At 62.9% G+C, this 25564-nt stretch overlaps 5 protein-coding genes across 14 annotated transcripts; 3 read left to right on the forward strand and 2 right to left on the reverse strand.

The window, feature by feature from the left end:
* The first annotated feature begins 294 nt into the window (after positions 1 to 294).
* On the forward strand, positions 295 to 7016 carry METRN (meteorin, glial cell differentiation regulator). The gene is made up of 4 exons (XM_061400658.1): positions 295 to 3725; positions 4011 to 4411; positions 5156 to 5215; positions 5303 to 7016. Exons 1-4 carry the CDS (start codon positions 3628 to 3630, stop codon positions 5617 to 5619), a joined length of 876 nt encoding a protein of 291 aa, XP_061256642.1. The 5' UTR covers positions 295 to 3627; the 3' UTR covers positions 5620 to 7016.
* A 1780-nt stretch (positions 7017 to 8796) lies between these two features.
* On the forward strand, positions 8797 to 10307 carry ANTKMT (adenine nucleotide translocase lysine methyltransferase). 2 transcript variants are annotated; one of them, XM_061400663.1, is made up of 5 exons: positions 8797 to 9131; positions 9343 to 9447; positions 9540 to 9680; positions 9874 to 9924; positions 10052 to 10307. In XM_061400663.1, exons 1-5 carry the CDS (start codon positions 8970 to 8972, stop codon positions 10271 to 10273), a joined length of 681 nt encoding a protein of 226 aa, XP_061256647.1. In that variant the 5' UTR covers positions 8797 to 8969; the 3' UTR covers positions 10274 to 10307. The 2 variants fall into 2 exon arrangements, with proteins under 2 accessions (XP_061256647.1, XP_061256648.1); XM_061400664.1 differs by lacking the exon at positions 9874 to 9924.
* Positions 10308 to 10317: 10 nt separating this feature from the next.
* CCDC78 (coiled-coil domain containing 78) lies at positions 10318 to 14660 on the reverse strand. 7 transcript variants are annotated; one of them, XM_061400649.1, is made up of 14 exons: positions 14087 to 14654; positions 13765 to 13884; positions 13600 to 13686; positions 13246 to 13422; positions 13083 to 13166; positions 12918 to 12985; positions 12722 to 12800; positions 12511 to 12636; positions 12097 to 12284; positions 11825 to 11966; positions 11660 to 11703; positions 10978 to 11044; positions 10804 to 10904; positions 10319 to 10711 (listed from the first exon to the last, which is right to left on the reverse strand). In XM_061400649.1, exons 1-14 carry the CDS (start codon positions 14132 to 14134, stop codon positions 10600 to 10602), a joined length of 1443 nt encoding a protein of 480 aa, XP_061256633.1. In that variant the 5' UTR covers positions 14135 to 14654; the 3' UTR covers positions 10319 to 10599. The 7 variants fall into 7 exon arrangements, with proteins under 7 accessions (XP_061256635.1, XP_061256633.1, XP_061256634.1 ...); XM_061400650.1 differs by having other exon boundaries at positions 10320 to 10711; positions 13270 to 13422; positions 14087 to 14652; XM_061400653.1 differs by having other exon boundaries at positions 10597 to 10711; positions 10804 to 10900; positions 14087 to 14660.
* A 722-nt stretch (positions 14661 to 15382) lies between these two features.
* HAGHL (hydroxyacylglutathione hydrolase like) lies at positions 15383 to 17816 on the forward strand. Of its 3 annotated transcripts, none has more exons than XM_061400659.1 (8): positions 15383 to 15487; positions 15837 to 15901; positions 15990 to 16107; positions 16178 to 16286; positions 16364 to 16467; positions 16665 to 16766; positions 17059 to 17138; positions 17414 to 17816. In XM_061400659.1, exons 1-8 carry the CDS (start codon positions 15383 to 15385, stop codon positions 17580 to 17582), a joined length of 852 nt encoding a protein of 283 aa, XP_061256643.1. In that variant the 3' UTR covers positions 17583 to 17816. The 3 variants fall into 3 exon arrangements, with proteins under 3 accessions (XP_061256643.1, XP_061256645.1, XP_061256644.1); XM_061400661.1 differs by having other exon boundaries at positions 17062 to 17138; XM_061400660.1 differs by having other exon boundaries at positions 16668 to 16766.
* A 5-nt stretch (positions 17817 to 17821) lies between these two features.
* Positions 17822 to 24387, reverse strand: CIAO3 (cytosolic iron-sulfur assembly component 3). Its single transcript, XM_061400657.1, has 11 exons — positions 24274 to 24387; positions 23328 to 23423; positions 21801 to 21944; positions 21185 to 21317; positions 20572 to 20706; positions 20215 to 20333; positions 19990 to 20119; positions 19809 to 19881; positions 19211 to 19348; positions 18693 to 18850; positions 17822 to 18611 (listed from the first exon to the last, which is right to left on the reverse strand). The coding sequence occupies exons 1-11, from the start codon at positions 24337 to 24339 to the stop codon at positions 18373 to 18375; spliced, it is 1431 nt and encodes a 476-aa protein (XP_061256641.1). The 5' UTR covers positions 24340 to 24387; the 3' UTR covers positions 17822 to 18372.
* Between the last annotated feature and the right edge of the window lie 1177 nt (positions 24388 to 25564).

Raw genomic sequence — 25564 nt, forward strand, 5'->3', positions numbered from 1 at the left:
CAGACCTCTGATGGCTAACCACACTGGGCGCTTCAGAGAAGCACCCCTCACAGGCTGCAGGGCCAGGAGCTGTGAGCAAAGGCAGCCTGCGGGGCCTTCTTGCACAGGTGACAGCGCCACCACCCAGCCCTTGGAGACCCAGCTAGGCAGAAGGAAGGGGAAGCCTGCTACTGGGGGCCACCTCAGGGCCGGGCCTTGCCAGACCAGCTCACTCTTTAGGAACCCCTCCCAGGAACCCAGGGACACTGTCCCATTCTCAGGGGGTGGGAGGGGGCCGACGGGGAGGGTGGGGAGCCAGGGCCCCCAGCCGGCGGAAGGAGGGTCTGAAGCAACTCCCCACACTGACACCGGAGGGCGCCTGAAGCCCGCTGTCAGCTTCGCCAGCCTGGGCAAGGGCGGTCCAGGGCCCTGGGAGTCCCTCCAGAACTGGACCTAGGTCTCAGCAAAGGCAACCGACCGGGATTCCTGCTCCCTTCCTCCCACTGGAGACTTCTTTGCCTTCTATGTGCTCAGTGCCACACCCTCTGCTCAGCTCAGTTCAGTCGCTCAGTCCTGTCCGACTCTCTGCGACCCCATGGACTGCAGCACACCAGGCTTCCCTGTCCATCACCAACTCCCAGAGTTTATTCAAACTCATGTCCATCGACTTGGTGATGCCATCCAACCATCTCATCCTCTGTCGTCCCCTTCTCCTCCTGCCCTCAATCTTTCCCAACATCAGGGTCTTTTCCAAGGAGTCAGCTTTTCGCATCAGATGGCCAAAGTATTGGAGTTTCAGCTTCAGCATCAGCCCTTCCAGTGAATATTCAGGACTGATCTCCTTTAGGATGGACTGGTTGGATCCGCTTGTAGTCCAAGGGACTCTCAAGAGTCTTCAACACTACAGTTCAAAAGCATCAATTCTTCTGCGCTCAGCTTTCTTTATAGTCCAACTCTCACATCCATGCATGACTACTGGAAAAACCATAGCCTTGACTAGACGGACCTTTGATGGCAAAGTAATATGTCCGCTTTTTAATTCCAAGGAGCTTTTTTTCCAAGGAGCAAGCGTCATTTAATTTCATGGCTGCAGTCACCATCTACAGTGATTTTGAAGCCCAAGAAAATAAAATAAAGTCTGTCACTGTTTCCATTGTTTCCCCATCTATTTGCCATGAAGTGATGGGACCGGATGCCATGATCTTAGTTTTTTGAATGTTGAGCTTTAAGCCAACTTTTTCACTCTCCTCTTTCACTTTCACCGAGAGACTCTTTATTTCTTCTTCAGTTTCTGCCATAAGGGTGGTATCATCTGTGTATCTGAGGTTATTGATATTTCTCCCAGCAATCTTGATTCCACCTTGTGCTTCATCCAGCCTGGCATTTCCCATGATGTACTCTGCATATAAGTTAAATAAGCAGGGTGACAATATACAGCCTTGACATGCTCCTTTCCCAATTTGGAACCAGTCTGTTGTTCCATGTCCAGTTCTGTTGTTTCTTGACCTGCATACAGATTTCTCAGGAGGCAAGTAAGATTGTCTGGTGTTCCCATCTCTTTAAGAATTTTCCAGTTTGTTGTGATCCACACAGTCAAAGGCTTTGACATAGTCAATGAATGCTGGCAATTTGATCTCTGGTTCTTCTGCCTTTTCTAAATCCAGTCTGAACATCTGGAAGTTCATAGTTACGTATTGCTGAAGCCTGGCTTGGAGAATTTTGAGCATTACTTTACTAGTGTGTGAGATGAGTGCAGTTGTGTGGTAGTTTGAGCATTCTTTGGCATTGCCCTTCTTTGGGACTGGAATGAAAACTGACCTTTTCCAGTCCTGTGGCCACTGCTGAGTCTTCCAAACTTGCTGGGATATTGACTGCAGCACTTTCACAGCATCATCTTTTAGGATTTGAAATAGCTCAACTGGAATTCCATCACTTCCACTAGCTTTGTTCGTAGTGATGCTTCTTAATGCCCACTTGACTTCACATTCCAGGATGTCTGGCTCTAGGTCAGTGATCACACCATCATGGTTATCTGGGTCATGAAAATCTTTTTTGCCCTGTGCGCCCTTTTCTAAATTCGTAGTTGGGTAAAATACATATAAAGCTTAGCATCTTCACCATTTCCAAGTGCACTGGGGTGTCGAGTGTGTGTGTCAAACCGCTGTCACCACCATCACCCCCAGAACACTCTGTTCCTCCCAGATGAACACCCTGTCCCCATTAAGCACCAATCCCCCATTGCCTTGCCCCAAGCAACCTCCATTCTACTTTTCCACTATGAATTTGACTGTTTTAGGTACTTCATGTGAGTAGACTCATATTTTGTGACTGAGAGGCTTCCCAGGTGGTGCTAGTGGTAAAGAACCCACCACCTGCCAGTTCAGGAGACATAAGAGACTTGGGTTCCATCCCTGGGTCGAGAAGCTTCCCTGGAGGAGGGTGTGGCAATCCATTCCAGTATTCTTGCCTGGAGAATCCCATGGACAGAGGAGCCTTGTGGGCTACAGTCCATGGGGTCACAAAGAGTCGGACATGAGCGACTAACACTTTCACTTTCCCACCCGCCTTGCCTAGAGCCAGGGGCAACTGAGCCCTTGAGCCCTGTGTGTGCCTGGCTTTTCATTGACCTGGAAGGGCTGTGGGGCCTGAGAGGAGGCGGTGGTCTGCTCGGTCTGGCAGCAGCTCCAATGCCGCCTTCCCATTGGCGCCGTCTGCCTCATCTGTCAGGGTGGACTTCTGGCCCAGGGCAGCAGGAGGCTGGGCCGGGGGGACCTTACACCCAGAGACGGCAGAGGGTCTTTGTCAGCCAAAGCTCTCAGGGACCCCAAGCGGTCCAGTACTGAGGCTGCAGTCCTGGGTTTGGGCCTAAGGCCTCTGTAATCCGACCCCGGCTTTTCACCAGGCTCTTTGGGGCCTGTCTGCTGGGTCCACACCGTCAGGCGTGGTTGTCTGCCCCTCCCTTTTGTCTGGCCGTCTCTGCAATCCCCAGCTGATCACCACGCCGCCTCTCCTCCTGCCCTGGCCTCCACAGTGACACTGGCTGCGAGTTTCCTGTAAAAGAGTGGGCCCGGCTCTAGCTTGGCCCGACCTACCAGGGCCTGACTCCGGGGGCTAGGGCTGTTCTTGCTCCTGCTGCTTCACCGAGCCTGAGCCCGCATCCTGGGGTTACCCACCTGGCATGTGGGGAGTCACCAGGGCCAGGCTGGGGAGAGATGGGGGACGCAGGCCCAGGTACCACTCTTAGAGAGAGCCCCCCAGATGAAGCCCCCCTACCCCAGATGTTCCAGTGGGCACCACTGCCGCCGAAGGCCTGGAGGACAGGGGCCGAGCAGGACGGCGTGCAGGGCGAGGCTGAAGGCGGGCGGGGAGTAGGGGGACCTTGAGGAGGTGACGCAGAACTCCCAGTCCGCGGAGCCCCCTCCCCGGCGCCTCCCGGGCCCCTGGCGAACCGCCCACCCCGAGAGCGCCGCTGCAATTGGTGGAAAGTTCGGGGCCCGCGGCGCGATTGGCTGTCCGGCCCGCCCACTGCCTAAGCCGCTCCCGGCTCCGACCCGGTGCGTGGCCGGCGGCGCGGGCGGTCTGGGCTGTGCGGGGGCCGGGGCCAAGGCCCCGGCTGCTCCCGCCGCGCCCCCGCGCGTCCCCCGCGCCATGCCGACCCCTGCGCTGCTCTGCGCACTTTGCTTCTGCCTCTTGGCCGCGGCCGCTCGCGCCGGCTACTCGGAGGACCGCTGCAGCTGGAGGGGCAGGTACGAGCCCCACTGGAAGCCCCCACGGGCCAACCCCTCGGAGCTGTGTGAGCCTCTTAGGCGGGGGCTGGGAGATGTGTCGCCCGCCCTTTCGGGCGCTCCGTCCCGGCGCCGAACCCTTGCCTTTGCCACCTTCGTCTCCCAGACTCTGAACCCCGGGCCTCAATTTCGTTCTCCACCAAGTGGACGCGGCTCTTGGTGCTTGCGGGGACGGGGTGCAGGGGGAACGGGCTGACCGGGTGGGGACGCCGGCCGCCCGTCTCAGAGCCTCCTGTCCGTCCACAGCGGCCTGACCCAGGAGCCCGGCAGCGTGGGACAGCTCGCCCTGGCCTGTGCGGACGGCAAGATCGAGTGGCTGTACCCGGCCGGGGCGCTGCGCCTCACCCTGGGCGGCTCTGAGCCCAGCGCGCAGCCCGGCATCGTCTGCCTGCGGCCGACGCGGCCCTTCGCAGGCGCCCAAGTCTTCGTGGAGCGGACGGGCGGCGGGCTAGAGTTGCTGCTGGCCGAGGGCCAGGGCCCGGCCGGGGCCCGGTGCGCGCGCTGGGGTCCTCGCGAGCGCCGGGCCCTCTTCCTGCAGGCCACCCCGCATCCCGACCTCAGCCGCCGCTTGGCCTCCTTCCGCTTCCAGCTGCGGGAGGACGGGCGTCCGGAGCTGCCCCCGCAGGCCCGCAGCCTTGGAGCGGATGGTGAGTGCGGGTCTGGGTGGAGACCTGACTGTCCTCCCCATCGCACCGGGGGAGAAACGGAGGCGGCCTGTCACAGGCAGGGCAGGTGGGGAGGGGCGGGGGGCAGAATCCTGGAAGGTGAGACCAGGCAGGGCCACCCGGTCCTGAAGGGCTGGGGGAGGGGATGACGGCCATAGCTGTCCAGGGCTCCCTGGCCCGGCGGTGACCTCCCTCCCCTCCCCTAGCCCAGTATAACAGAAGTCCACTGTGAGCCTGTCACCATGGAGACGCAGCCCCGCCTCCCCGCAGGGCACCAGGCCCAGCTCTTTGCTCTCCTGGAGGTCGGAGCCTGACCCCACGGGGGATGGCGGGGTGTCTGCTCTGTCCCCTGACCCCCGAACCCATCATAACCTCCTGCCCCATGGGCTGGGCTGGTGTCTTTGGGCCCCAGGAAGCAGCTCTGGGAGACAGGGAGTTACTGCCTGCTGGTACTGCATGGGAGACGGGCGGGCACCTGGCCCTGCAGCTCCAGGCCTGTGGGCCCTGTGCCTGCGTGCTGGCCCATGGCTGTGTGTGCATCACACACGCACAAACCTTTAGTGTTACAAGTGCAGGGTGTCTTCAGAGTGTGCACACAAGTTGTCTGAGACCACAGGTGCCATCAGGCCCTGAGGGGGGTCTGGGAGCTTGCCCTTGCCCTGGACACAGGAGTGTCCAGCTGGGGGAGGGCTCAGGGCTCCACTCCTGACCTGCCCTGCATGTCAGCTGCCTGCAGACCCTGCAGTGATGCCGAGCTCCTCCTGGCCGTGTGCACCAGTGACTTTGGTGAGTGCCCCGCTGCGGGGCGGGTGGTGGGGAGGAGCCAGGGGCCTGTCTTCCCCTGAGGTCACTGGCCAACACGTGTCCCCACAGTGATCTACGGAACCATCCTCGGAGTTGCCCACAACGCAGAGCTACAGGAGTCTGTCATCACCGTGGCAGCTGCACGTGTCCTCCGCCAGACGCTGCCGGTTTTCCGGGTGGGGGGCCCTGGGGGCCAGGGGCAGGCCTCCATTCGCACCCCACTGCACTGTGGCGTGCGCCCCGGCCCTGGCACCTTCCTCTTCATGGGCTGGAACCGCTTTGGTGAGGCCTGGCTGGGCTGTGCTCCCCGCCTCCAGGAATTCAGCCGTGCCTACGCGGCTGCCCACGCTGACCACCTGCACCCCTGCGAGGTGGTGCTGGACTGACAGGCCTGGGAGCAGGGTGCTGGGGAGGGTGGGGGGTGGCCTGCAGACGGCATTACAGCGTCACCTGCTTTTGAGGTAACAGCGATGACCAATAAGAGCGCTGAATGGATGAGCCAGTGTGCATATGGTCCCCAGCCCCGGCCACCTCACTCCATTCTGTCCTCCCACAGCCTCGGGACACACAGCTCCCGCTTCAGAGAGCCCAAGACCGCGGCCACACAGCCCATGCCCGGGCGAGGGGCTGCTGCTGGGGGTGCATGCAGGAACCCCCTCTCATGTGACCCTTGGTCTGCTGCCCCAATGCCAGGTGCTTCTACCACCAGAGTGGGAATGAAAAGGGGCCATAACCCCCAAGGTCTCAGGTGGGCAGGCAGGCAACCCCACTTCCCACCCTGAGGGAAAGGGCTGCGGTTTGGCAACCTGCCGACTTCCCCAAGTGGTGTGCCGCAAGCCCAGCGGTCACCCTGGCCCCACCCCACCCATGGGGAAGAATGGGCTTCTGTCCCCAGGCCCCTCCGATGTGTTCTCCCCACAGCTGTGGGGTTTCTCCTGCAGGGGTCCTATTTGTTGCCCATTTCCAGTGGGTGGGGGGTACACAATGGGGTCTCTTAAGGACCGTTTCCACCACCTCTCCCCAGTGGCCTAATTGTCGTTGCCTTGGACCACACGCTCTGGACCATGCTGAAGGCCCTGAGGCTGAAAGGCCCCAGTGCCAGGCAGGGGGTGGGGGGAAGAGAAGCGGGTGGGAGGCTGTGCATGGGGGACTTCGGAAGCTGGAACGAGCTGGCTCTGCTGACCCAGTCCCATAGCTCATATCTGGGGAGATTCCTGGGCTGAGCCCCAGAAACAACTTTCCTTGCAGTCCTCACTGGAGAAGCAGCCCTGCCATCCTGCCGGCAGGAAGGGAGCAAGGTTCCTCGGGGCGCCTGCTGCCAGACTCAGCTGGTGTAGGTGCCTCGTGTGGCCACGCCCAGTGGCTGCTCTGGAGTTCCCATGGGACAGACTGTCTAAGGCTACAGTGCTGGGGGGACATACTTCTTCACTCAGACGGGCCGTGGCTGCGGGGACTGCTGAGAACTGTGAGGGGGAGTACAGCCACCCTGGAGGGCAAGCGCCCCTGGGTTCCTCCCACCTCTGCTGTTCTTAAGGCTCCTTGTGGAGCCTCTTGCTCCCCCAGACTCAGACTGGCGACCCCAGATTGCTCGGGGCTCAGGCCCCAGACCTCCCCTCCGAGTACATCCTGAGCGAGGCCAGCCTCCTGCCTTTAAATACCACCAACATGCTGATGACCCCACATTTGGATCTCCCATGGACCTCTCTCCTCGACCAGACCCTTGTATACTTGTTTCCCTCCCCCACCAACAGGGAGTATCTCAGTAAAGACCAGAGGAGAAGGAGTGGAGTGTGCTCTCCTGCCCCCTCCTCCTCTCTGTCTGCAAAGGCCCTGGCCAAGGAGGGCTTCCCCTCGGGACCTGAGGGGTGCCTTACCCTCGGCTCTTGGCATGATGCTCTGGCCAGCTCTCCTCTTCTTTGGAGAGAGGCCTACGGCCACACCCAGTGGTCACTGTGGATTGTCTCTGGGACCATCTGTCATAAAAATGTAGGGCAGCTGCCTTGGGGTGGGCCCTCGGCTGGACACTGGCCTCTACCCACCTGCCCCAGGAAGTGCCTCCGATGAAGCACCTCTGATGCACACATCCTCCTCCAGATTAAGTGTTAGCTTTGCAACCAGTTCAGGAGGAGCAGAAAGAGCAGGAGTGGGTGTGGCAACAGGACCAAAGGAGCCCCAGGGTGCTCTGGGAGGCACCAGAAATGCTTGGGCCAGGAGCTTCATGCCTGCTCTCCAGGAAGTGGCCAAAGGGAAAGGTGTGGGTGAGCATGTGGGCTGGGGCTATGGGAGCAGATGCCTTTGGGGCACCGCTGGGTGCGTGTACTTACAGAGGTGTGCACCGGTGCCCAAAGGTGAGGGGCAGATGCAGGTGTGAAAGTGAAGGACTTGTGAATGTGCTCATGGGGGAGTCTGGGTAGGCGCTGTCATTCACTTGACCAGCTTTTATTGAGTTTCTTCTAGGTGTCAGGTGCTGTGCCAGGCACCAGGAATAATTTGAGGAACTAAAGAGGCAAGAATGGGATGCTGTGTAAGCCCAGTGCACGTCCTCCCTTTCTGGGGAGGGGCAGTGGGAGCCAGGGAGGCAGGAGATTCTTGGTTGGAGGTGGGAGCAGCCCTCCTCCTCTTCAGTACTCAGGTCTCGGGAGCAGGGCACAAGGATACCTGTCTTCCACGCTGGTGGCAGCGGGGCCCCAGTGTGAAGCAGTCTGCACTTGGGAGGGGGGGGTGGTGCGGACAGTGGTATCCGGCAGGTCCACGTTGCCTGAAGCAGCGTCCGTCCCCGCTGGGCCTACTGACGGGCCATGGATGGAGGAGGAGCCTGTGTGCAGACAAGTTTCTACCACTCAAGGCCTTCTGGCCTCAGGAGGGGGTCCTGGCTCTGTCCTGCCAGTTCCCTCTCCCGTTCCCAAGTTCTGCCAGGGCACTTCTGGGAGCTCCATCTTTCTTTGTGTGTGTGATGCTTCCTGGAGAAGGGAGGTGGTCTCCCCAGTTCCTGGGGCTCTTCCTCCCACCCCCATGGCTGGGCCAGTTGCCAGAGGGTCCAGCCCCTCGTATTCGCCTCCCCTCCCGTCGCGCTGAGACAGCCATCTGTCTTCTCCGTTCTGCTGAATTCTCCTTGTCAACCCCCTCGCCGGCCCCTCAGCCGAGACCAACCCCCCGCCCCCGCCCCTGCAGAACCCGGCGTTTCCCGCGCACCCGGGCTCTTTGCCTTCAGCCGTGGGAGGGCCCGGGCCCCCCGAGACTGCTCCTGGGCTCGGCGGGCGATCGGGGTGTGCTGGTCGCCGCCTCAGCCGCGCGAGCCCTTCCCAGGCCGCACGGGCCTCCGCCGCCAGTCCCCGGGGCCCGGCACTGCCTCCCGCGGGCGGCCCCCGCTCTGGGACGCGCGGCACTGGAGTCTGCAGCAACAGTCCGCGACTGAGGGACGCGCGCTACGCGCGGCGTGCTGTGTGGCCAGAACCCCTGAGGGTCGCCCCGGAACCCGCGACACGGGCCCGGGACCCGGGGGAAACGGGACGCGAACGGACCGACCGCTTCCGGCGTCTTGGAGCAGCCATCGCCCCGCCCCTTCCGGCGTCGGCGACCCGGGTCGGGCAGGCGCGGAGCTGGAAGGAGCTGCGCGGTGCAGGCCGAGGGCGGCGGGGAGGGGCGGTCTCTGGCCCGGGCTGGCGCGTGAGGATCTTGGGCCTGAGCCGGGGAGGGTCCCTGCGGCGGGACGCCCCTAAGCCAGTGCCCCGCAGCCATGGAGCAGGACGACCCGGCCGAGGCGCTGACGGAGCTGCGCGAGCGGCGGCCGGGCCCGTTGGAGCTGCTGCAGGTGGCGGCGGGCTCGGGCCTGGCCGTCTACGCCGTGTGGGCGCTGCTGCTGCAGCCCGGCTTCCGCCGCGTGCCGCTGCGCCTGCAGGTGCGGGGCCGGGGTGCGGCGGGCCAGCGCCGGCCGGGTGGGCTGGGCTGGGGCGGGTCGCTGAGCGCAGGTGTGAGGCGGAGGGTGCTGCTGCGCCGGGCCGGCGGGGCTGTGGGGTGGAGCTCGCTTCAAGTGGGACCTGACAGCCCTCGCCCAGAGAGGAGGCCTGGGAGGCGGGCCCCACCCTCACAGCCCCGTCTTCCGCGTCCAGGTGCCGTATGTCGGCGCGAGTGCCAGGCAGGTGGAGCACGTGTTGTCGTTGCTGCGAGGCCGTCCTGGGAAGACAGTGGACCTGGGCTCTGGGGACGGCAGGATTGTAAGGACTGTGTGTGTTGGGAACATCTTTGCTATAACCTTTTCTGTGAGCGCGCCTCCGCGTCTCTTGGTCCTGACTCTCTGGGCCCACAGGTGCTGGCTGCCCACAGGTGCGGCCTCCGCCCCGCTGTGGGCTACGAACTGAACCCCTGGCTGGTGGGACTGGCGCGGCTGCGTGCCTGGAAGGCAGGCTGTGCTGGCAGTGTCCGCTACCACCGTGAGGACCTCTGGAAGGTAACCTAGGGAGCCCTGGATCCCCTCAGACCCCACGCCTGATCTCCATGCTTCCAGTTCTGGCATGGCCGCTCTGCTGACAGCGCCGGGTGCCTCTTACCACCTGGCAGGCTGGGGCTGGGCCTTGGAAGCTGTGGTGACTCCATGCCCAGCAAACCTCTTTCCCAGCTGGGGTGACTTCCTCTTCCTGCAGGTGAGCCTGAGGGACTGCCATAATGTGTCTGTGTTCCTGGCTCCTAGTGTGGTAGGTCTGGGGTTTGCTGACTTCATGGGACGCCCAGGCCATCCCCAGTGTAGGCACTGGACCTGGAGGAGCTGCTAGGGGGAGCCATGTCCCCTTGGCCCACGCCACCCTCCCCTCTCTCCCACAGCTCCCATTGCTGGAGGACAAGCTGCAGGCAGAGTTGCCTGCAGGAGCCCGCGTGGTGTCTGGGCGCTTCCCCCTCCCCACCTGGCAGCCTGTGGCTGTGGTAGGTGAGGGCCTGGACCGAGTCTGGGCCTATGACATCCACAGAGGTGGGCCCGCTGGGCAGGCTGTGCCAGGGCCCAGTTCTGCCTCCGTACTTGGAACCCCCAATTCTCAGAATGGCTGACTGCAGGCATTAAAGACGCTGGGCTCCACCCTGATTCTTTTTTTTTTTTTTAATATTTATTTGGTTATGCTGGGTCTTAGTTGCAGCAGTGGTATGTTTTGAGAACTCTTAGTTGTGGCATGTGGGATCTAGTTCCTTGATCAGGCAGTGAACCAGGGTGCCCTGCATTGGGAGTGTGGAGACTTAGCCACTGGACCACAAGGGAAGACCCCACCCTGCTTCTTGTTGGCTGGAGGGCTGGGTGAAGTCATCTAGGGGGTGCTGTGGGGAGAGCGCCATGCTGGCTGACTATGAAGAGCTCTCCTCCAGGTTTGCCTGTTGACCAGTTAGTGGTTGCAGGTCCTTGGGTGCTGGGGCTTGTCTGAAGGTATGGCCCCCACTTTCCAGGGGTCCCCTGTACCCACCAGCTTTCTCAGCCTCAGGATCTCCTGCTTGTACCTGCTCAGAGAAACCAGGTTAGTCACCTGCCTAGTTGTGGACAAGCCCTGCTGCCAGTGCCTGGAACCGAGGTCCCCGAATCCCAGGCCCACCTTCCCAGGTGCTGGTCCACATACTCCTGTAGCTCAGAAAGCTGCTCCTCTGCCATCGTGGCGCGGACCAGCAGCTGTGCCCGCTCCCGCTCCAGCTCTGCCTGGCGTGGGGGACACAAGCCATGAGCTAGGCTCATTGTGAGGAGGGGCCTCGGGCCAGGCTCTGCTCACTACCTGGGTGCCACGGGCGAACTCCTGTAGATTCTGGCGGATCTGGGCCCAGGACGCAGCTTCCAGGCCCCTTGAGGGGAGGCAGAGAGGTGGGCATGAGAGCTGGCATTGACCCAAGTGCTGATCAACAACCCTGCTCAAGTCAGGGCCCTGCGGTCCTTGAGGTTCCTCCTGGGAGCAAGTTTGGGATGGCCCTGCCTGAGTCTTGGCGCCAGCTCTGTATGGCAGGGGGTGGGGGTGGGGGTGGGGGCCCCACTGGCCACTCAGAAAGCTGAGCCACCGGGCCAGCTTGGACAGTGACTGCAGTGTCAGTAAGGAGGCTTCATGTTGGGAACATGAAAGCACAAAGGCTGTGAAAGTAACCAGGCAGCTGCTCCTGCCTTGTCCTGGGTCGGGCCCTCTTCTGTCCACACCCCCAGTGGTCTACAGCTGGGGCTCCTGAGTCTCAGGCGAGATGTCCATTCCTTGGGGCATCTCCCTGACCCTCCCATTCAAGGTTAGCCCCTCTCCTGTCAGGACCCCTCCTCACTCCAGGCGCTTGGTTTTCTGAGATAGTGTCTCCTAAGCAGGCCGAGACTGGAAGTCACAGCTAGATCACTTTGTTTGCTGCAGCAACCAGAACACTGCCCCTGTAGTTAGCTTCCAGAATAAATGGGTCCCCCCAGCACCCACACTAGGTACTCACTGTGGCTCTACTGTGCCCCCCTGGGAGACTTCACTGGATCCCTTCTGTGGGAACAAGAGCAGGGGTTGCTAAACAGGGCAGTCTGCTCCAAGGCCTGGGGGTTTGGGCTTGGCTGAGCCTGGAAGGGGTCCTGGGGTGGGTTAGGGGGCAGCAGGGAGGGGTCACCTGGGCCTTGAGCTTCTGGAGCTCCTTCTCCAGCCTGGCCTGGTCCTCCGTCTGGTGGCTGGATTCGGTGACTGTGCTCAGGGGCAGCAGCGCCACATCCGAGGGAGCCGCACCAAAGGCAGCCCTGGGGGTCCCCTGGGCTCTGAAAGGGTTCACCAGCATTTGCTGCACACTAAGCCCCACACCGGGTCTCACAGGGCCGTCTGCCCCCCAATGCCCGCCTCAGGGAGGGGCCGTCCACCCCCAGGTGCCAGTCTCAGGGAGGGGCCCACCTGTGGGCGGTCAGCAGCTCCTCATGCCTCCGGCTCAGATCTATCAGGCACTTGCGGTAGAAGCGGGCAGCCCGGGCTAGCTGCTGCTCACGGCTGTGATGAGCTGCCCTAATGTCCTCCAGAGTGGTCTCCAGGAATGTCCGAAGGGCTGCGGCTGTGGGCTTCGGGCCTGCGCCATCTGCGCATCCCTGGAGGAGGCGGGGCCAGGACCGAGAAGGGCGGGGCTTGGTCGGATCCAATCTCCCTCTTAACTCCCTCCCTAGAGCTGGTCTGAGGATAGTGCGCTGGGTAGGCCTGAAGTCTCTCTAACAAGGTCAGGAGTCTCAGAGGTGGTTGATCGCGGTCAGGCCAGGCTCAGGCTCCCCAGGACCCAGAGGCCTCCCACCCAGTACGAGGCCACCCCTCGGTGCTCACGGCCACGGTTTGGGCGCAGTGCTGCAGTCGGATGGCATACGCCTCGTTCAGCTTCTTGAGTTGCAGCTGCAGCTGGGCGTTCTCTGCCTCAGCCTGGTGGAGCTGGCCCCGGCAGGAAGACAACACCTGGGGGTGGAGGAGGCCCTGAGTCTGTGTCCCACAGCTGGACTTTGCAGAGCCAGATTGCAAAGCAGGTAGGGCTGGGCCTCACCACGGCTTGTGCAGCCAGTCGCTGCCCAGCTGTCCTGGCCTCCTCCCAGGCTCCCTGCAGCTGCCGGCCCAGGGCTGCCCTGTGGACAAAGTGTGAGGCTCAGCCGGGCCCAGGAAGGGTAACCCCCCTTCCCCTTGAGAACAGCCCCCTCGCTCGCTGGGCCCTCCAGTCCCAGATGAGGGAGGCAGCCACTCACACACACGTCTCCAGGGCCTTCTGCTGAGCCCCGTGCTGCTCCTGCACCCGCTTTGCCTCTGCCGGCAGCTGTGGAGCACAGGATGGCTGGCTGGATGAAAGCCCAAGCCTCAGGTCCCCTGTTCCGCCCCACCTCCACCCCAGGCTGGGAGAAACCCTGACAGACCTTCGGGCTGGGTGGCTGCACACCTGTGCCATCCCCCAGCTCCTGTTGCTTGTTCTTGGGGGTCAGGAAGTCTGTGGACTGTGCCTGCACAGAACAGCTGTTTAGGCCTCACTGTTCCTCCCTGGACCCGCTTAGTTTCCACCCAGGCAGCCCCTGCCCCCACCTCCTGCTGTGCACTCCCGGTGACCTGGAGTCTGTGATGGTAGGAGTGTCCCTGCCCCCCAGGCTTGTGCCCGAGCTCCTGTGCCAGGGCCGGGTGGTGCCTTGGATCAGCCTCTGCTGGGGCCGCCTGCGCTCCCTGCAGCTCCAGCTCCAGCATGCGGCTCTCCAGCCACAGGACCTGCGTGAGACCAGGTCATTGTCCATCTGGGCATCCACAGGGACGCGGCACACACAGGACAGGTGGGGTGTGTGAGTATGTACAGACACTGTGCAAGTGTACATAGTCACTAGGGGCATACCTGCACCCCCCCACATGCCCTTGGGATGCCACACCTGGGCACACATCAGTGCCCACCTCACTCTTCAGCTCAAAGATTTCAGCATCGTGCTGCTCCTGCAGGCGCTGGTTTTTGATCTGCAGGTCGACCAGCTCCTTGCAGACCTGGGGTTGGTCAGGGTGAGTCTGTGAGGCCCTGGGGATGCCCTCCCTCCTGCCAGCACCCAGAAGCCCCACACCCACCTGCAGCCGCTGCTCCTCACTCAGCTCTAGGTCTGAGGGAAGCTCTGTCCCAAGGTTGGTGGCCCAGGCTGTGGCACCCCCAGGGACTCCTGGCAGCCAGGCCTCGGCCCGTGGCAGAACCTAGGGAGGCACCACCACTCAACCCCAAGGTTCGTCTCAAGCCCGGGCTGTGGCCTCCACCCTCGCACACCCAGCCTGGCAGAGCTGGGGCAGGCTCTCCCGTGGCCAGGATCAGGCCCAGTTCCTGAGTACATACACCCCTCCTGGCCTGTGAGGGAACAGGGGACACCCCCAAAAGCAGCAGCGTCCTGGGAGGACTCACATTCTCAGTGGCCCGAGGAGGGGGCACTGGGGCTGCCGCATGCTCCATACACAGAAGGGACTGCAGGCTGCCCCGAGCCCAGTGTCGCTTCGACTACCGGCCTGTTACTGCGACACCGTGGCTTGTGTTGCCAAGGCCTCTGTCGTTCCCAGGAGACTCTCGGTGCCCCGCCCACGAGGGCAAGCAGAACACCTTTCCGGCTTCCTTTTCATTACCTGGGAAATTCAGACGGTCACCCCAGCATGTCTCAGGGGCGAGAATGGAATCAGGAGTGCGCAGAAGGCCCAGGCTGGGGAGGTGTGGGACAGCGCACAGGGAGCCGAGCGGCCGCCCCTGTCACTGTTAACCTCAGGCAGTGCGCTTTGCCTTATCATGTGTGTTCCACACTCATTAGGCCCCCAGGCTGAGCGCCGGGACGAGCAGGCGAACAAACGGGAGCCTCCCTACACTCCCAGCCCGACCGAAGACGTCCCAACCCGGGGCCGGGGGACTCGGGAAGACTGGCTCAGCGCGGTGCCAGGAGGGCTTCGCGGAGTAGGCGCCAGAGCTCCGGGCGCGAAAGGCCGGACGAGTGCGCGCGCTCCCTCCGCGCACGCGTGCTCCCTGCGCCGGGCTCGGGTCCCGCGGCGCGCAGGCTCCGGGCCGGCCCCGCGGGCGGGCCCCTCGGGCCCGGGCCGTTGGCGGCGGCGGCGTGAGTGGCGCGCTCCGTCCAGGCCCCGGGATTGGCGCCCGAGGTCCGCCTCTGTCCGGCTGTCCTTCAGGGAGTCCGCGCGACCGGCTGGCGCAACCCACAGAGGTGAGAGGACCTTCGGGAAGTGGGTGGCCGGGCCGGGAGGGTGTCTGGGGCTGGGGCCTGAGGAGCGGCGCTGAGGGCCGGATCCGCAGAGGGGCAGGGTCCGGAGAGGGGCGGGCCCGGGGTTGCGCTGCGCCGGGAGGGCGTGGGGGGCGGGGCCTGGGAAGCAGGCGGGGCCTACTCGGGCAGCGGTCCTACTGGGGGCGGGACCGGAAGAGGGCGTGGTTGTATAGGCGGGGCTTCTGGCGTGGGGGCGGAGCCTGCGCCCTGCGGCCGGAGGCGTCTCGGCGAGGGACTTGTCCTCGCAGCTGCAGGTCATCTGGAGCCTGGAACTTGGCCTTCCAGACGGGCCTCGGGACAGTCCGGGAGCAGCAGCGGGGCTCCTTTCTGGCGTGTGTGTGGAACTGACCCCTCCCGTGCACAGCCCTGCCTAGGGTCTGGAGAGGGCAGCCCCACGCTGAGGAAGGGGCTCAGGAGGTGCGGTGCGGCTGAGCTCTGCGGCCATGAAGGTCAAAGTCATCCCTGTGCTTGAGGACAACTACATGTACCTGGTCATCGAGGAGCACACGCGGGAAGCTGTGGCCGTGGACGTGGCCGTGCCCAAAAGGGTGAGGGCAGGTTTGAGGCAGCGGGGGCACTGCTGTGGGCCCAGGCACCTTAGGCCCCTCTAGAGGCTCTGGACAACACTGCTGGGGGCAGACCCTCCCCTATTTTCTGGTCTCTGGTTATTTGGAGTTTAGGGTTTCTTGATTTGGGTCTCCTCTGAGGTTAGAGCCATCTCTGGACTTTTTCACCTGGTGCCTGTTTTGTACACAGTGGGTGCTCACTAATTGTCTGCTGGGTCTCCACTGCCCCTAGCACCATCCCGTGCCTGGGACACTGTGCACCCAGGCCTGGTGCCCCAATGCAGGCAGCCACCTGGGCCATCTGCATGTCCCTAACTCCCATCCCTTTCAGCTGCTGGAGATCGTGGGCCGGGAGAGGGTATCACTGACCACTGTGCTGACAACCCATCACCACTGGTGAGTGCTGTAGGGGCAGGGCTGAGGCAGGCGGGTTCACTCCAACCCAGCCCCAAGCCCACGTGATTCCACTCTCACCCATCCTCAGGGACCACGCTCGTGGCAACGCAGAACTGGCGAGGCTGCTGCCTGGTCTGGTGGTGTTGGGTGCGGACGAGCGCATCTGTGCGCTGACGCGCAGGCTGGCACATGGCGAGGAGCTGCGGGTGAGCGCTCGCCTGGGAGGGACGGGGAGAGAGCCTGGGCTCAACCTCCTCACCTGCTCCTCTGCCACAGTTTGGGGCCATCCACGTGCGCTGCCTCCTGACACCCGGCCACACCTTGGGCCACATGAGCTACTTCCTGTGGGAAGAGGAATGTCCGGACCCTCCCGCCGTGTTCTCGGGTACTGGCTGCCCTGTACCCACCTGCCCCACCTCCCCATGCCCCATTCCACTCTCTCTGACCCACCCAACTCCCCAGGGGATGCACTGTCCGTGGCCGGCTGCGGCTCACGCCTGGAGGGCACAATTCAGCAGATGTACCAGAGCTTGGTGGAGACCCTGGGCACCCTGCCCCCTGAGACAGTGAGCAGTCTGCCCCTTGCCCTCTCATGGCTGTGGGGGCCCGGCTTCCCATATAAGCAGCACGCACTGCACCTGCCTATGCCAGGGTTCAGGATGACTGCCTTCTTGCCAGCTGTGGCAAGAAGTGGACCGGCAAGGGGGTGGGGAGCATCTCTGCCCATGGCAGTGCTGTGCACCCAAGCACCTCGTCTCTCCAGAAGGTGTTCTGTGGTCACGAGCACACACTGGGCAACCTCGAGTTTGCACAGAAAGTGGAGCCTTACAACGACCATGTGAAGGCCAAGCTGTCGTGGGCCAAGGTGTGGCCGCTCCTCCACTCTCGGTGGCAAGGTTGGAGGGTGGGGCGGGCTGGGGCCAGGACAGCACTGAGTGTGTGTGTATGGGTGGGGTGTCAGCCATGACTACTGGTCTGGGTGACCAGGCCTGGCTTGGCTGGGGCATTCACCTATCCTAGGCTCTGGGCCACCTGCAGACTGGCCCTCGAGTGCCCACCTTCAGGGCCTAGGCTCAAACCCCCAGGCTGCAGGTGACGGAGCCAAGCTGCCTGGGGCTGCCAGACAAGGCGGTGACTGGGGTCTGTGCTTGTTCCAGCAGAGGGATGAGGACGATGTGCCCACGGTGCCGGCAACCCTGGGCGAAGAACTCCTTTACAACCCCTTCCTGAGGGTGGCGTGAGTACCAGCCAGCATGCTGGGCCCTCGCGTATGGGTGAGGGGGGCTGGGGAGCATGGGGCAGGGTCTGAGCCAGTGCGTCTTGGGGACCTGTGTCCTCCCCAGGCGCCTCGCTGCACAGCAGGCTGGCACGGGGCTGACTTGTGCTCTGGGTCTCCCCTGCACTTATTTGGACATCAGGTGGCAGGGGGCCGGTCCCTGGGCTGTCTCTACCACCACGTCTGGTTCACCCCGTGGGTCCCCTTGAACCCCACAGTGCCCCCTCTCCCCACAGAGAGGAGTCTGTGCGCAAGTTCACAGGGAAGGTGGCCCCAGCCGACGTCCTAGATGTGCTCTGCAGGGAGCGAGCGAGCTTCGAGAGGGCGGCTGAGCCGCTGCAGCCACAGGCCCGGGCTCTCCTCGCGCTGCAGTGGGGGCTCCTGAGCACACCCCGGCAGAAGTGAGCTCTACATGGGCCAGGCCACACGGCCATCCTCCCTCGACCCATAGGAGGGCCCGGCCATCCTCAGTCCTGCCCGGCCCCAGAGGGTGGGTGCTCTGGCACTTCTGGGGTTGGACACCCGGCCCCACTCCGGGCCACAGTGAGACAGGGGTGTTTGCACACAGTGCAGTGGGGTGTGCAGGGCTCCTGAACTTCAAATAAAGCTTTGAAAGGCCTTTTTCTCGATGCAGACAGACACTCTTGAAAAGAAGCTGTTTTTACTAGAGATGAGCTCAGGGACATGCCCCGCCCCAGCCCCAGCCAGTAGGGGTCCAGCTGTGGACACAGGACTCAGCCCCCGGGAGGCAGGTTCTCCGGCCCCAGGCATCACAGCTCCATCAGACACCTGGTCTCCGTGGAGGGGCACCCCACCCCAGGTGGGGTCATGGGCTGGCTGCCTGTGTCCAGCCAGTGTCCTCGGCTGCCCAGTGTGGTAGGTTCCCCAGGCTCTGCTGTGACCTCACCAGCCGGGCAGGTCCAGCCTGTCACCACCACCCCACAGCAGTTTGGGGGGACTCTAGAGATGGAGGGTGAGGAGCCCTCCCACGGGACGAGCTGAGACCCCCCCCACACACACCCAGGGGGAGCCCAGGTGAGAGCGATCCCGAGTCCCATTGCTCCGAGGGTCCCAGTGTCCCTGCAGCATTTGGGGGCGCCCCTCGGGGTCTCGGGCAACTGCCCTGCTGGAGACCCCCCACCTTCTCAGGAGTCCTGGTGTTGGTGGCAGTGGACTGGCTGGACCCGTGAGGCCTCTACCACCTGATACTGAGTCCAGAGCCAGCCTTCTCCACAGCGTGGTAGCTGGTGTGCAGCAGGCGGCCAGCCCGCTCCGAGCCTGCACCCTGCAGCCAGCGCTCATACAGCTCCTGGACTCCGGGTGCGTCCTCCGGTGCTTCTGTCCTGACCAGGCCATATAGCCTCTCGACCTGCTGTAGGAGCTCCTTGCCGGGCATGTCGGGGGCCTTGAGCTGTCCCCCGCCGTTGAGGCACCCTGTGGCAGAGGGGGGCAGGCGTGGTCACAGAGAATGCCGGCCGGCGCACAGGGTCCCGGGGGCCCCCTGCCCATAGCTACCTGCCGGGCAGGCCATGACCTCCACGTAGTGGTACGGGCAGCGCCCGCGCTTGAGCTTCTGCACCAGGTTCTGGATGTTGCGGAAGCCGTAGGCTGCGGCAAAGTGCAGCAGGACTTGGCCCTCCCTCTCCAGAATCACCTCCTGGAGGTCCTTGTTCCTGAGGGCACAGACCTGGCTGTCCACACAGCATACCAGGCTCACTCCCGGTGGGGGCGGTGAGGGGGGAGGGGAAGAAGCTCCTTCCCACCAGTGGGGCAGGCAGTCCCAGCCTCAGGTTCCTGGTCTGTAGAATGGGAACCCTGCCTTCCCAAGGTCAGACGAGCCCCAGCCCACCCTCCCTGGAGTGGGGGCTCACATCAGGACACAGTGTGTGCCAGGAGCTCCGTCCCGCCCTCGTGCAGCCCAGTGCTGTGGGTAGGGACACTGAGCTCTACCGTGAGGAGACCCAGGGCTCGGGAGTGCTCGTCCCATCACCTGAGCCAGAGTGCAGGGCCCGGCTCCGGCCCTCCCCACTGACCTCAGGGGTCTGTAGGTGACCTCAGTGACATGGATCCCGAAGAGCTCCTGGGCTGCATGCCGGAACACGTGCTCCAGGTAGCCCCCTGAGCCCCCGCCCTGATGGCTGGTGGGCTCCTGGGCAGAGGCACTGCTGCACCTGGGGAAGAGGCCAGGCCTCAGGTGGTGTTGGGGCTGCTGCCCACCGAGGCCTTGGAGCAACCTCTGTCTCAGGTTTGAGAGTGTTTGCTTTCTAAGCGGAAGATGAGTCAGAGCCCAAGGCCTTGACGGTGTGTTGGGCAGAGGCTTGTGTGGCAAAGGACTGTCTCCTCCGTCGTACCACCTGTCCTGGGGGAGCTCAGACCTGTGTGAAGTCAGGGTCAGCTCTGACGACCATCAGCCAGTTGTCCACAGGCTGCCTCGGGATCTCAAGCATCTTGGACACCGAGACACACGAGGGGCCGAGGGAGGCCAGGCCAGAGAAAAGGGAAGAGGCCAGTGCCTGCGTTGAGGGCCACGGCCCCTCCTGCCGCCTGCCCAGACCCGCGGGATCCCCTGGTGGAGAGCACCCAGTGCTGGGTGAGCTTACAGCTCCTCCAACAGGGCCGGTGATGACGTACAGACTGTCCAGAGGAGCCGGCTCCAGCTCTGACAGCAAGACCCCTTCTTCTTCCAGCAGCTTGAAGACTTCGCCTGCAGGAGACCACAGCACAGACACGCTTCAGCTGAGTCTCAAGAGCGACAGAGACCATTACAGACGCACGGCTCCCGGTCACAGCGCTGGCTGGCCCGGGCCCGCACCTGTGGTGATGACACAGTCCACGTCGCGTGTCTGGTGCTCCTGGCTGAAGAAGTCGGGTCTGGAGGCTTCCAGCTTTTTGTCGTAGCAGGGCATTACTGTCGCGTGGTAGACCTTGTCGGGGGTCAGATGCTGTGTGCAAGGCGTGGCAGTGAGGCAGCGGTGCAGGGCTGACAGGGGGCAGCATGGGGGGCACCGCAGGGGGTCTCACTCTGGGTCCCCGTTACCTGCTGCTGGGCGAAGAAGTCCTTGACCAGGGAGCCCATGACCTGCTGCGGGGACCGTGCCGTGCTGATGTGGGGGAGGAGGGTGCTCCCATGGGTCTTCTCCGCGTAGCAGATCCAGCCTGAGGCCGACGCGGGGTGTGAGCAGGGCAGTGAGGTGACTTCCGGGGGCGGCTGACTCATGCAAGGGGTTAGGGTCCCACCAAAGAGCCCTCTGCTCTGCTCTTGCCAACACATGTCTCTGGTGTCCCCATGATCAGCCCTCAGGAACTGAAGTGGCTCCAGGTGACCCTCAGGTGGCTCCTGCCGAAGAGCCCCCACCCTCCTCACCACGTCCAGCTACCGGCCGCGGGCGCACACCTGGGCAGGCAGAAGTCAGCACGGGCAGGGCCTGCTCGGGGTCGGCCTGTCCTCGGAACCGCCGCACAAACTCCCGCTGGCTCTCGAGGAGGCTGAAGTTCCTTGAGAAGGCGGTGTCGAACACGTAGTGTGCGCCTGTGAGGGAGCACCCACCTCACCCCTGGAAGGACGGCTGCGCCCGGGGTGGGCAGGTGTCACGGGATGCGTCGGTGGTGGACGCCCGGTGCCCTGCCTCTGAGGTCGGGCCTGCAGGTACCAGGCCGCACCCCACACACGCCAGCACAGCCGCCTGCACTGGGCCCCCTATGCCCTCCCAGCCCTGCCCCCGGCGTGCAGGGGCCGACCAGGGGCCGAATTCAGGCCTGAGAACCATGCCTTGGTGGTAATAATTTAAAAACGAAGTAAAGAGTAGGTGAACTCCAGGCTCGGGGATGTGCAGCATCAAAATTCCGGGGTTTTTTTTTTATTAAAAGGCCCTGCTCTCAATCATCACAACAGAAGCTCAAGCTGAGTTGACCTCCAACAGAGCTTCTGATACACTTAAGTCCAGTAACAGCCAGGTGTCACCTCAGCCCCGTGCCCACGCGGGAGCTCGCCGAGCTGCAGCACCTACCTATTTTTTTAAAGAATGCTGTTAATTTCCTGGCGGTGTCTGTAGGATTCAGCTGAAACCTCACAGCCAGTGATGCTCTGGACTGGGGCGAGACCGAGATGACAACCAGCTTCTGCTGATCAGGTGCTGCCGTCTGCAAAGCATGGGACCCACGGCTCGCTCTGTGGGGCTTACAGCCTGACCACATCTGCTGCTGCTGCTAAGGCGCTTCAGTCGTGTCTGACTCTGTGTGACCCCATAGACGGCAGCCCACCAGGCTCCCCCATCCCTGGGATTCTCCAGGCAAGAACACTGGAGTGGGTTGCCATTTCCTCCTCCAACGCATGAAAGTGAAAAGTGAAAGTGAAGTCGCTCAGTCGTCCGACCCGACTCCTAGCAACCCCATGGACTGCAGCCCACCAGGCCCCTCCGTCCATGGGATTTTCCAGGCAAGAGTACTGAAGTGGGTTGCCATTGCCTTCTCCGCTGACCACATCAGGGCGTGTCAATTTTGCAAACACACAGAACTCCAAGTTTAGGGTTAACACTTCAATGCCAGGAGTCCCCAGGAGACACAGGACAAGTAGCACCAGATGAGCTGCCTTAACGACACTAGTAAAGACGGCCCACTGCTCACCTTATTGGCACCTAGAACCTTCCGCAGCTCCTCGTGGCTCTGCTGAGTGATAAGCACAGTCTCCGCTGAGGTGACACAGCCACTGCACGCCAGGCAGTCATCCAGCGAGATCTTGGCCTTCTCCAGCTTCTTCATCCCTCCATCCTGGAAGCACGAGAACCCGGTACCCCAAGGGCCCTTCCACACGAGGACACAGCGCGCTCAGGATGACGTGACCCATGGGAGAGCTTCATTCTCTGGCTCACAGCGCTGACAAGCAGCGTGGTAGTTGGCTGGCTTTATGTGCCGTAAGTTTTTAGAAAGTAAATATTTAGTACAGAAATACATATATATGTTCTAAACTTTCCTAGAGGCACCATGCTAACTTGGGTACAAACGTGGCTGGCGTATTGTATTAAAGAGCCTTGCTGCCCACTAGGGGAGGGACATGAACATTAAATGTGCAAAGAAGCAGCCAACTCGTCACTGGTCCCCAGACTGTGCCTATGGGGACAGGAAAGTGCTGTGGGGACAGGAAAATGCTCAAGGCCAGGCTCTGAAAGGAGAAGGAAGAGAAAGGCAAGGGCGAAGATGAAAGAAGAAAGGACAGAGGGACAGGGAGGAGGTGGTGGGAGCCTGTGTCCCCCAACACCTGCACAGAGAAGAGTGGGCGAGGCAGGCAAGGGGCAGTTAGGACGCCAGACTCAGCCAGACAGTCGAGGACTGGGCGTTCACACTGGCCTCCAGGCCGACGGCTGGGCAGCTCTGAGCCGCAAACGGGCCCAGCAGAGCCCTCGCTTCCTCTGCACACACGGGAGTGGTCTGAGTCAGGGCCGGGAAAGCTTCAGGGGCCCAAACTGTGACTGGGGGCTGACTAGCCGGGACCCCCTCCCAGCCCACTCACGAGGCCCACGTTGCACTACAGTGGCAGTCTGAGCTCAGGGTGCTTTCCCGGCCCGGCCAGCCTCGAGGCCAACAGGGACTGATGTGCTTTGGCCTTCCCACCAGGTCAACCCCTGCTGCCCTGGAGCAGGGCCCCTGGCCCCATGAAGGACCCCGCCTCCCATGCTTGCTGGGCTCGGGCGGGACCCCAGCTGGGCTGCCAGGTCACCCTCCAGGGCTGAGTAAACATGGACTCCTTCCCCGGAATCGCTGGCTCCTGCTGTCTGGCCCCACCGCGAGCCATCCTGTGGCTCGTCGCCTGCTGGGGGGGACCCCTGGGCCGGTGCACCCAGTGGTGCCTGCAGTCCTCGGGACAGCATGGGTGTTCTCGAGGACCCAAATGGCAGACAGTCGGGGTGTCAACTTTAACGCCGTGGGACCAGGGTCTTGGCATTGCTCAATTACACAGGAAGTAGGTTTCACTAAGAACAAGTGGTCTGGACTAAAAAATGTTACACAATTAGAACTTGAGAGAGAGGGATGCCGGAACTGCCACCTCTGCAAAGAGCCCTCTGCAGTGCACACCTGAGAAAGGGCTGGTGACACGTGGAAGGTGCCATGGTCACTGCACCTGTCACTGGACAGGTCAGCTGGGCTGGAACTTACCTGATTGACTTGGAAGTAACTCCCGTCATCTTCGATGTGGATCTTGGCCACGCCGCTTCCAGGCCTCCTATCCACCTTCATGGGCTTGATGCAGTCCTACCCGTAAAAGACCCGAAGAGCGCCTGAGCGCACAGCGGCGGAGGGGCCCCAACACCGAATGGAACGAAAACTCTGCCCTGATTCCTGCCTTCCCGCCGCAGAAGCAGTCTTGGCACTGTGGCTGCTTACCCTACTCGCGCGCGTTCAGACACTGCCCTGCCTGTCGAGCGCATCGAGGTCGCTGACCTGATGCAGGTGCGGGCGCTGTGGCCAACCTAACTGTCCGCGGACACCACCAGTAAATGGCGGGTGGGGCACCGCACGGAGGGCCAGTGTTTCATTGGAGGCCGAGGGTCGGCAGAAAAGCTCTGCCTCGCCCAGTTCCTGGAAGATGGTTCCTTTCTCCCCAATTCCTCTCTGCCTAAGAGGAAGCTCGCGGGCCGTCGCGTTCCCAGCGAGCAGCCTCGGAAAGCCTTGGCAGGAGGTCCGTCCGGCCTCTCGCGCTCCCCCCGACACGCCTCTGCCGAGCCCTGGTCCCGCGCGGCTGCCGGCAACCGATAAGCGGGGCAGCAGGGGAGGCGGCCGGCCCTCACGTGCGGCTGGCCTGTCCCCTTGGGGACACGCTCTATCTCCTCCCCCGGGAGGTCGACACCTACGCCGACCACAGCGCTGACCGCAACGGAACGCCCCCCCTTGCCCTCGCGGCGGGGCGAGGAGCCGGCCAGGGAAGTTCGGCGGGGCCTCCCGGCCCCGAGCTGGTTGTCGTGGCCGCCTGGGAAGGGGACCCGGAAACCGCGGGGCTGTGCGACCCAACAGGCCCCCCGATCCCGAGCCCCTCTCTCGGGCTGGCGGGGGAGACCGCGGCGAAGAGGACTCCTTGCGCGAAGCAGCCGCCCGGCCCGCCCACCTGAGACGGCGCGATGAAGTCGTCCAAGTCCGTCAGCTGCAGGGCCCCGCTGAAGGGCGACGCCATGGCGCCACACTACCGCCGGCCCCGGCCCGGACGGCGTCGCCAAACGCCGCGAAACAGCGAGGCAGTTCCGCCACACTGCCGGAAAGCGCCGCGTGCGCATGCGCGGCTGGCCCCGGGGCCGGGCTCCCGGGGGCGCGCGCCCCCTGCTGGCGGGCCGGTGCTCCGCACCCCGCGCCGGCGAGGGCCGCGGGAAGGAGCCGCGCCTCTCTCGGGGCTCGGGCTCTCCTCCCCCAGTCTCAGCCCCGGAGAGAAGCCGCAGGGGCGCTGTTCTTGGTTCTGGACCAGCCCAAGAACCCGGAAGGGCGCCGGACGCGCAGAGGCGGCCAGCTTCGGTTGGAGTGAGAAGGGAATGGGAGCAGGGGTGCGGAGCGGCTCCCCCAGGCGGCCGGCCGGTGCAGGGCCCCGCAGCTCTGGGAGGGTGTGTGCTCAATTACGTGGTCGTGTCCGACGCCTTTGCAACTCCATGGGGGCTCTGTCCATGGAGTTTCCCAGGCAAGAACACTGGCGTGGATTGCCAGTTCCTCCTCCAGGGGATCTTCCCCATCCGAGGATCGAACCCGCGTCCCCTGCGTTGGCAAGCCCGACCCCGGTTATTCCGGAGACCAGCCTGAGAAAAGCCCTTTTCTCTGTGGAACGCGGATAGAACGCTGCTGGCTGGACTCAATTCTTGAGTGGTCCTATATATTTTTTTAAAGTCTTTATTATTATTATTATTTTCATTTTGGCTGCGCTGGGTCTCCGTTCCGGCGCTCGGCGCTCGGGGCATCCCTTCTTGCAGAGTCCTGGCTCTGGAGCACAGGGGCGGCAGCTGCGGCTTGGGCTTGGCTGCCCCGTGGCGTGTGGCATGTTAGTCCCCGACCAGGGATAGAAGCTATGTCCGCTGCATGGGAAAGTGGATTCTCAACCACTGGACCACCAGGGACGTCTCCGTCATATACATTTAATGACCACTTCTTATGGGGGCTTTCCAGAAAACTCCAGTGGTCGAATCTGGTGCATCCTAGGGCCCCACTTGGGCCCAGCCCTGAAGGTACCCTGGCAGGGTCAGCCCCAGACTATCCCCTGGGCATGATCTCACGTTTTGGGAGCCCATCCCGTCCTCCGCTCTTGGTGTTCTTGTCCTGACGTGGGCGCTACCTGCTGACTCTTCACCTGCCTGTGGATTAAGTGTGGAGTCCAGGGCGCTGCAGCCCACAAGCTGGCGTGACCTTCTCCAGCCCCTGCA

This window comes from Bos javanicus, chromosome 25 (genome assembly GCF_032452875.1).
Source record: "Bos javanicus breed banteng chromosome 25, ARS-OSU_banteng_1.0, whole genome shotgun sequence".
In the NCBI taxonomy this organism is placed as follows: Eukaryota; Metazoa; Chordata; class Mammalia; order Artiodactyla; family Bovidae; genus Bos; species Bos javanicus.

Excerpts from the sequence above, each read along its gene's own strand:
- METRN (XM_061400658.1), top strand. The coding sequence starts at position 3,628 with ATGCCGACCCCTGCGCTGCTCTGCGCACTTTGCTTCTGCCTCTTGGCC. Across the intron at positions 3,726-4,010 it reads CGCTGCAGCTGGAGGGGCAG|CGGCCTGACCCAGGAGCCCG; the intron begins GTACGAGCCCCA and ends GTCCGTCCACAG. Across the intron at positions 4,412-5,155 it reads CCGCAGCCTTGGAGCGGATG|CTGCCTGCAGACCCTGCAGT; the intron begins GTGAGTGCGGGT and ends CCTGCATGTCAG.
- ANTKMT (XM_061400663.1), top strand. The coding sequence starts at position 8,970 with ATGGAGCAGGACGACCCGGCCGAGGCGCTGACGGAGCTGCGCGAGCGG. Across the intron at positions 9,681-9,873 it reads ACCGTGAGGACCTCTGGAAG|GTGAGCCTGAGGGACTGCCA; the intron begins GTAACCTAGGGA and ends CTCTTCCTGCAG. Across the intron at positions 9,925-10,051 it reads TGTTCCTGGCTCCTAGTGTG|CTCCCATTGCTGGAGGACAA; the intron begins GTAGGTCTGGGG and ends TCTCTCCCACAG.
- CCDC78 (XM_061400649.1), bottom strand. The coding sequence starts at position 14,134 with ATGGAGCATGCGGCAGCCCCAGTGCCCCCTCCTCGGGCCACTGAGAAT. Across the intron at positions 13,423-13,599 it reads TCTTTGAGCTGAAGAGTGAG|GTCCTGTGGCTGGAGAGCCG; the intron begins GTGGGCACTGAT and ends GGTCTCACGCAG. Across the intron at positions 12,637-12,721 it reads GACTGGCTGCACAAGCCGTG|GTGTTGTCTTCCTGCCGGGG; the intron begins GTGAGGCCCAGC and ends CTCCACCCCCAG.
- HAGHL (XM_061400659.1), top strand. The coding sequence starts at position 15,383 with ATGAAGGTCAAAGTCATCCCTGTGCTTGAGGACAACTACATGTACCTG. Across the intron at positions 16,287-16,363 it reads CCCTCCCGCCGTGTTCTCGG|GGGATGCACTGTCCGTGGCC; the intron begins GTACTGGCTGCC and ends CCAACTCCCCAG. Across the intron at positions 16,468-16,664 it reads GCACCCTGCCCCCTGAGACA|AAGGTGTTCTGTGGTCACGA; the intron begins GTGAGCAGTCTG and ends TCGTCTCTCCAG.
- CIAO3 (XM_061400657.1), bottom strand. The coding sequence starts at position 24,339 with ATGGCGTCGCCCTTCAGCGGGGCCCTGCAGCTGACGGACTTGGACGAC. Across the intron at positions 21,945-23,327 it reads GTTACTTCCAAGTCAATCAG|GATGGAGGGATGAAGAAGCT; the intron begins GTAAGTTCCAGC and ends TCGTGCTTCCAG. Across the intron at positions 18,851-19,210 it reads GTCACCTACAGACCCCTGAG|GAACAAGGACCTCCAGGAGG; the intron begins GTCAGTGGGGAG and ends CTGTGCCCTCAG.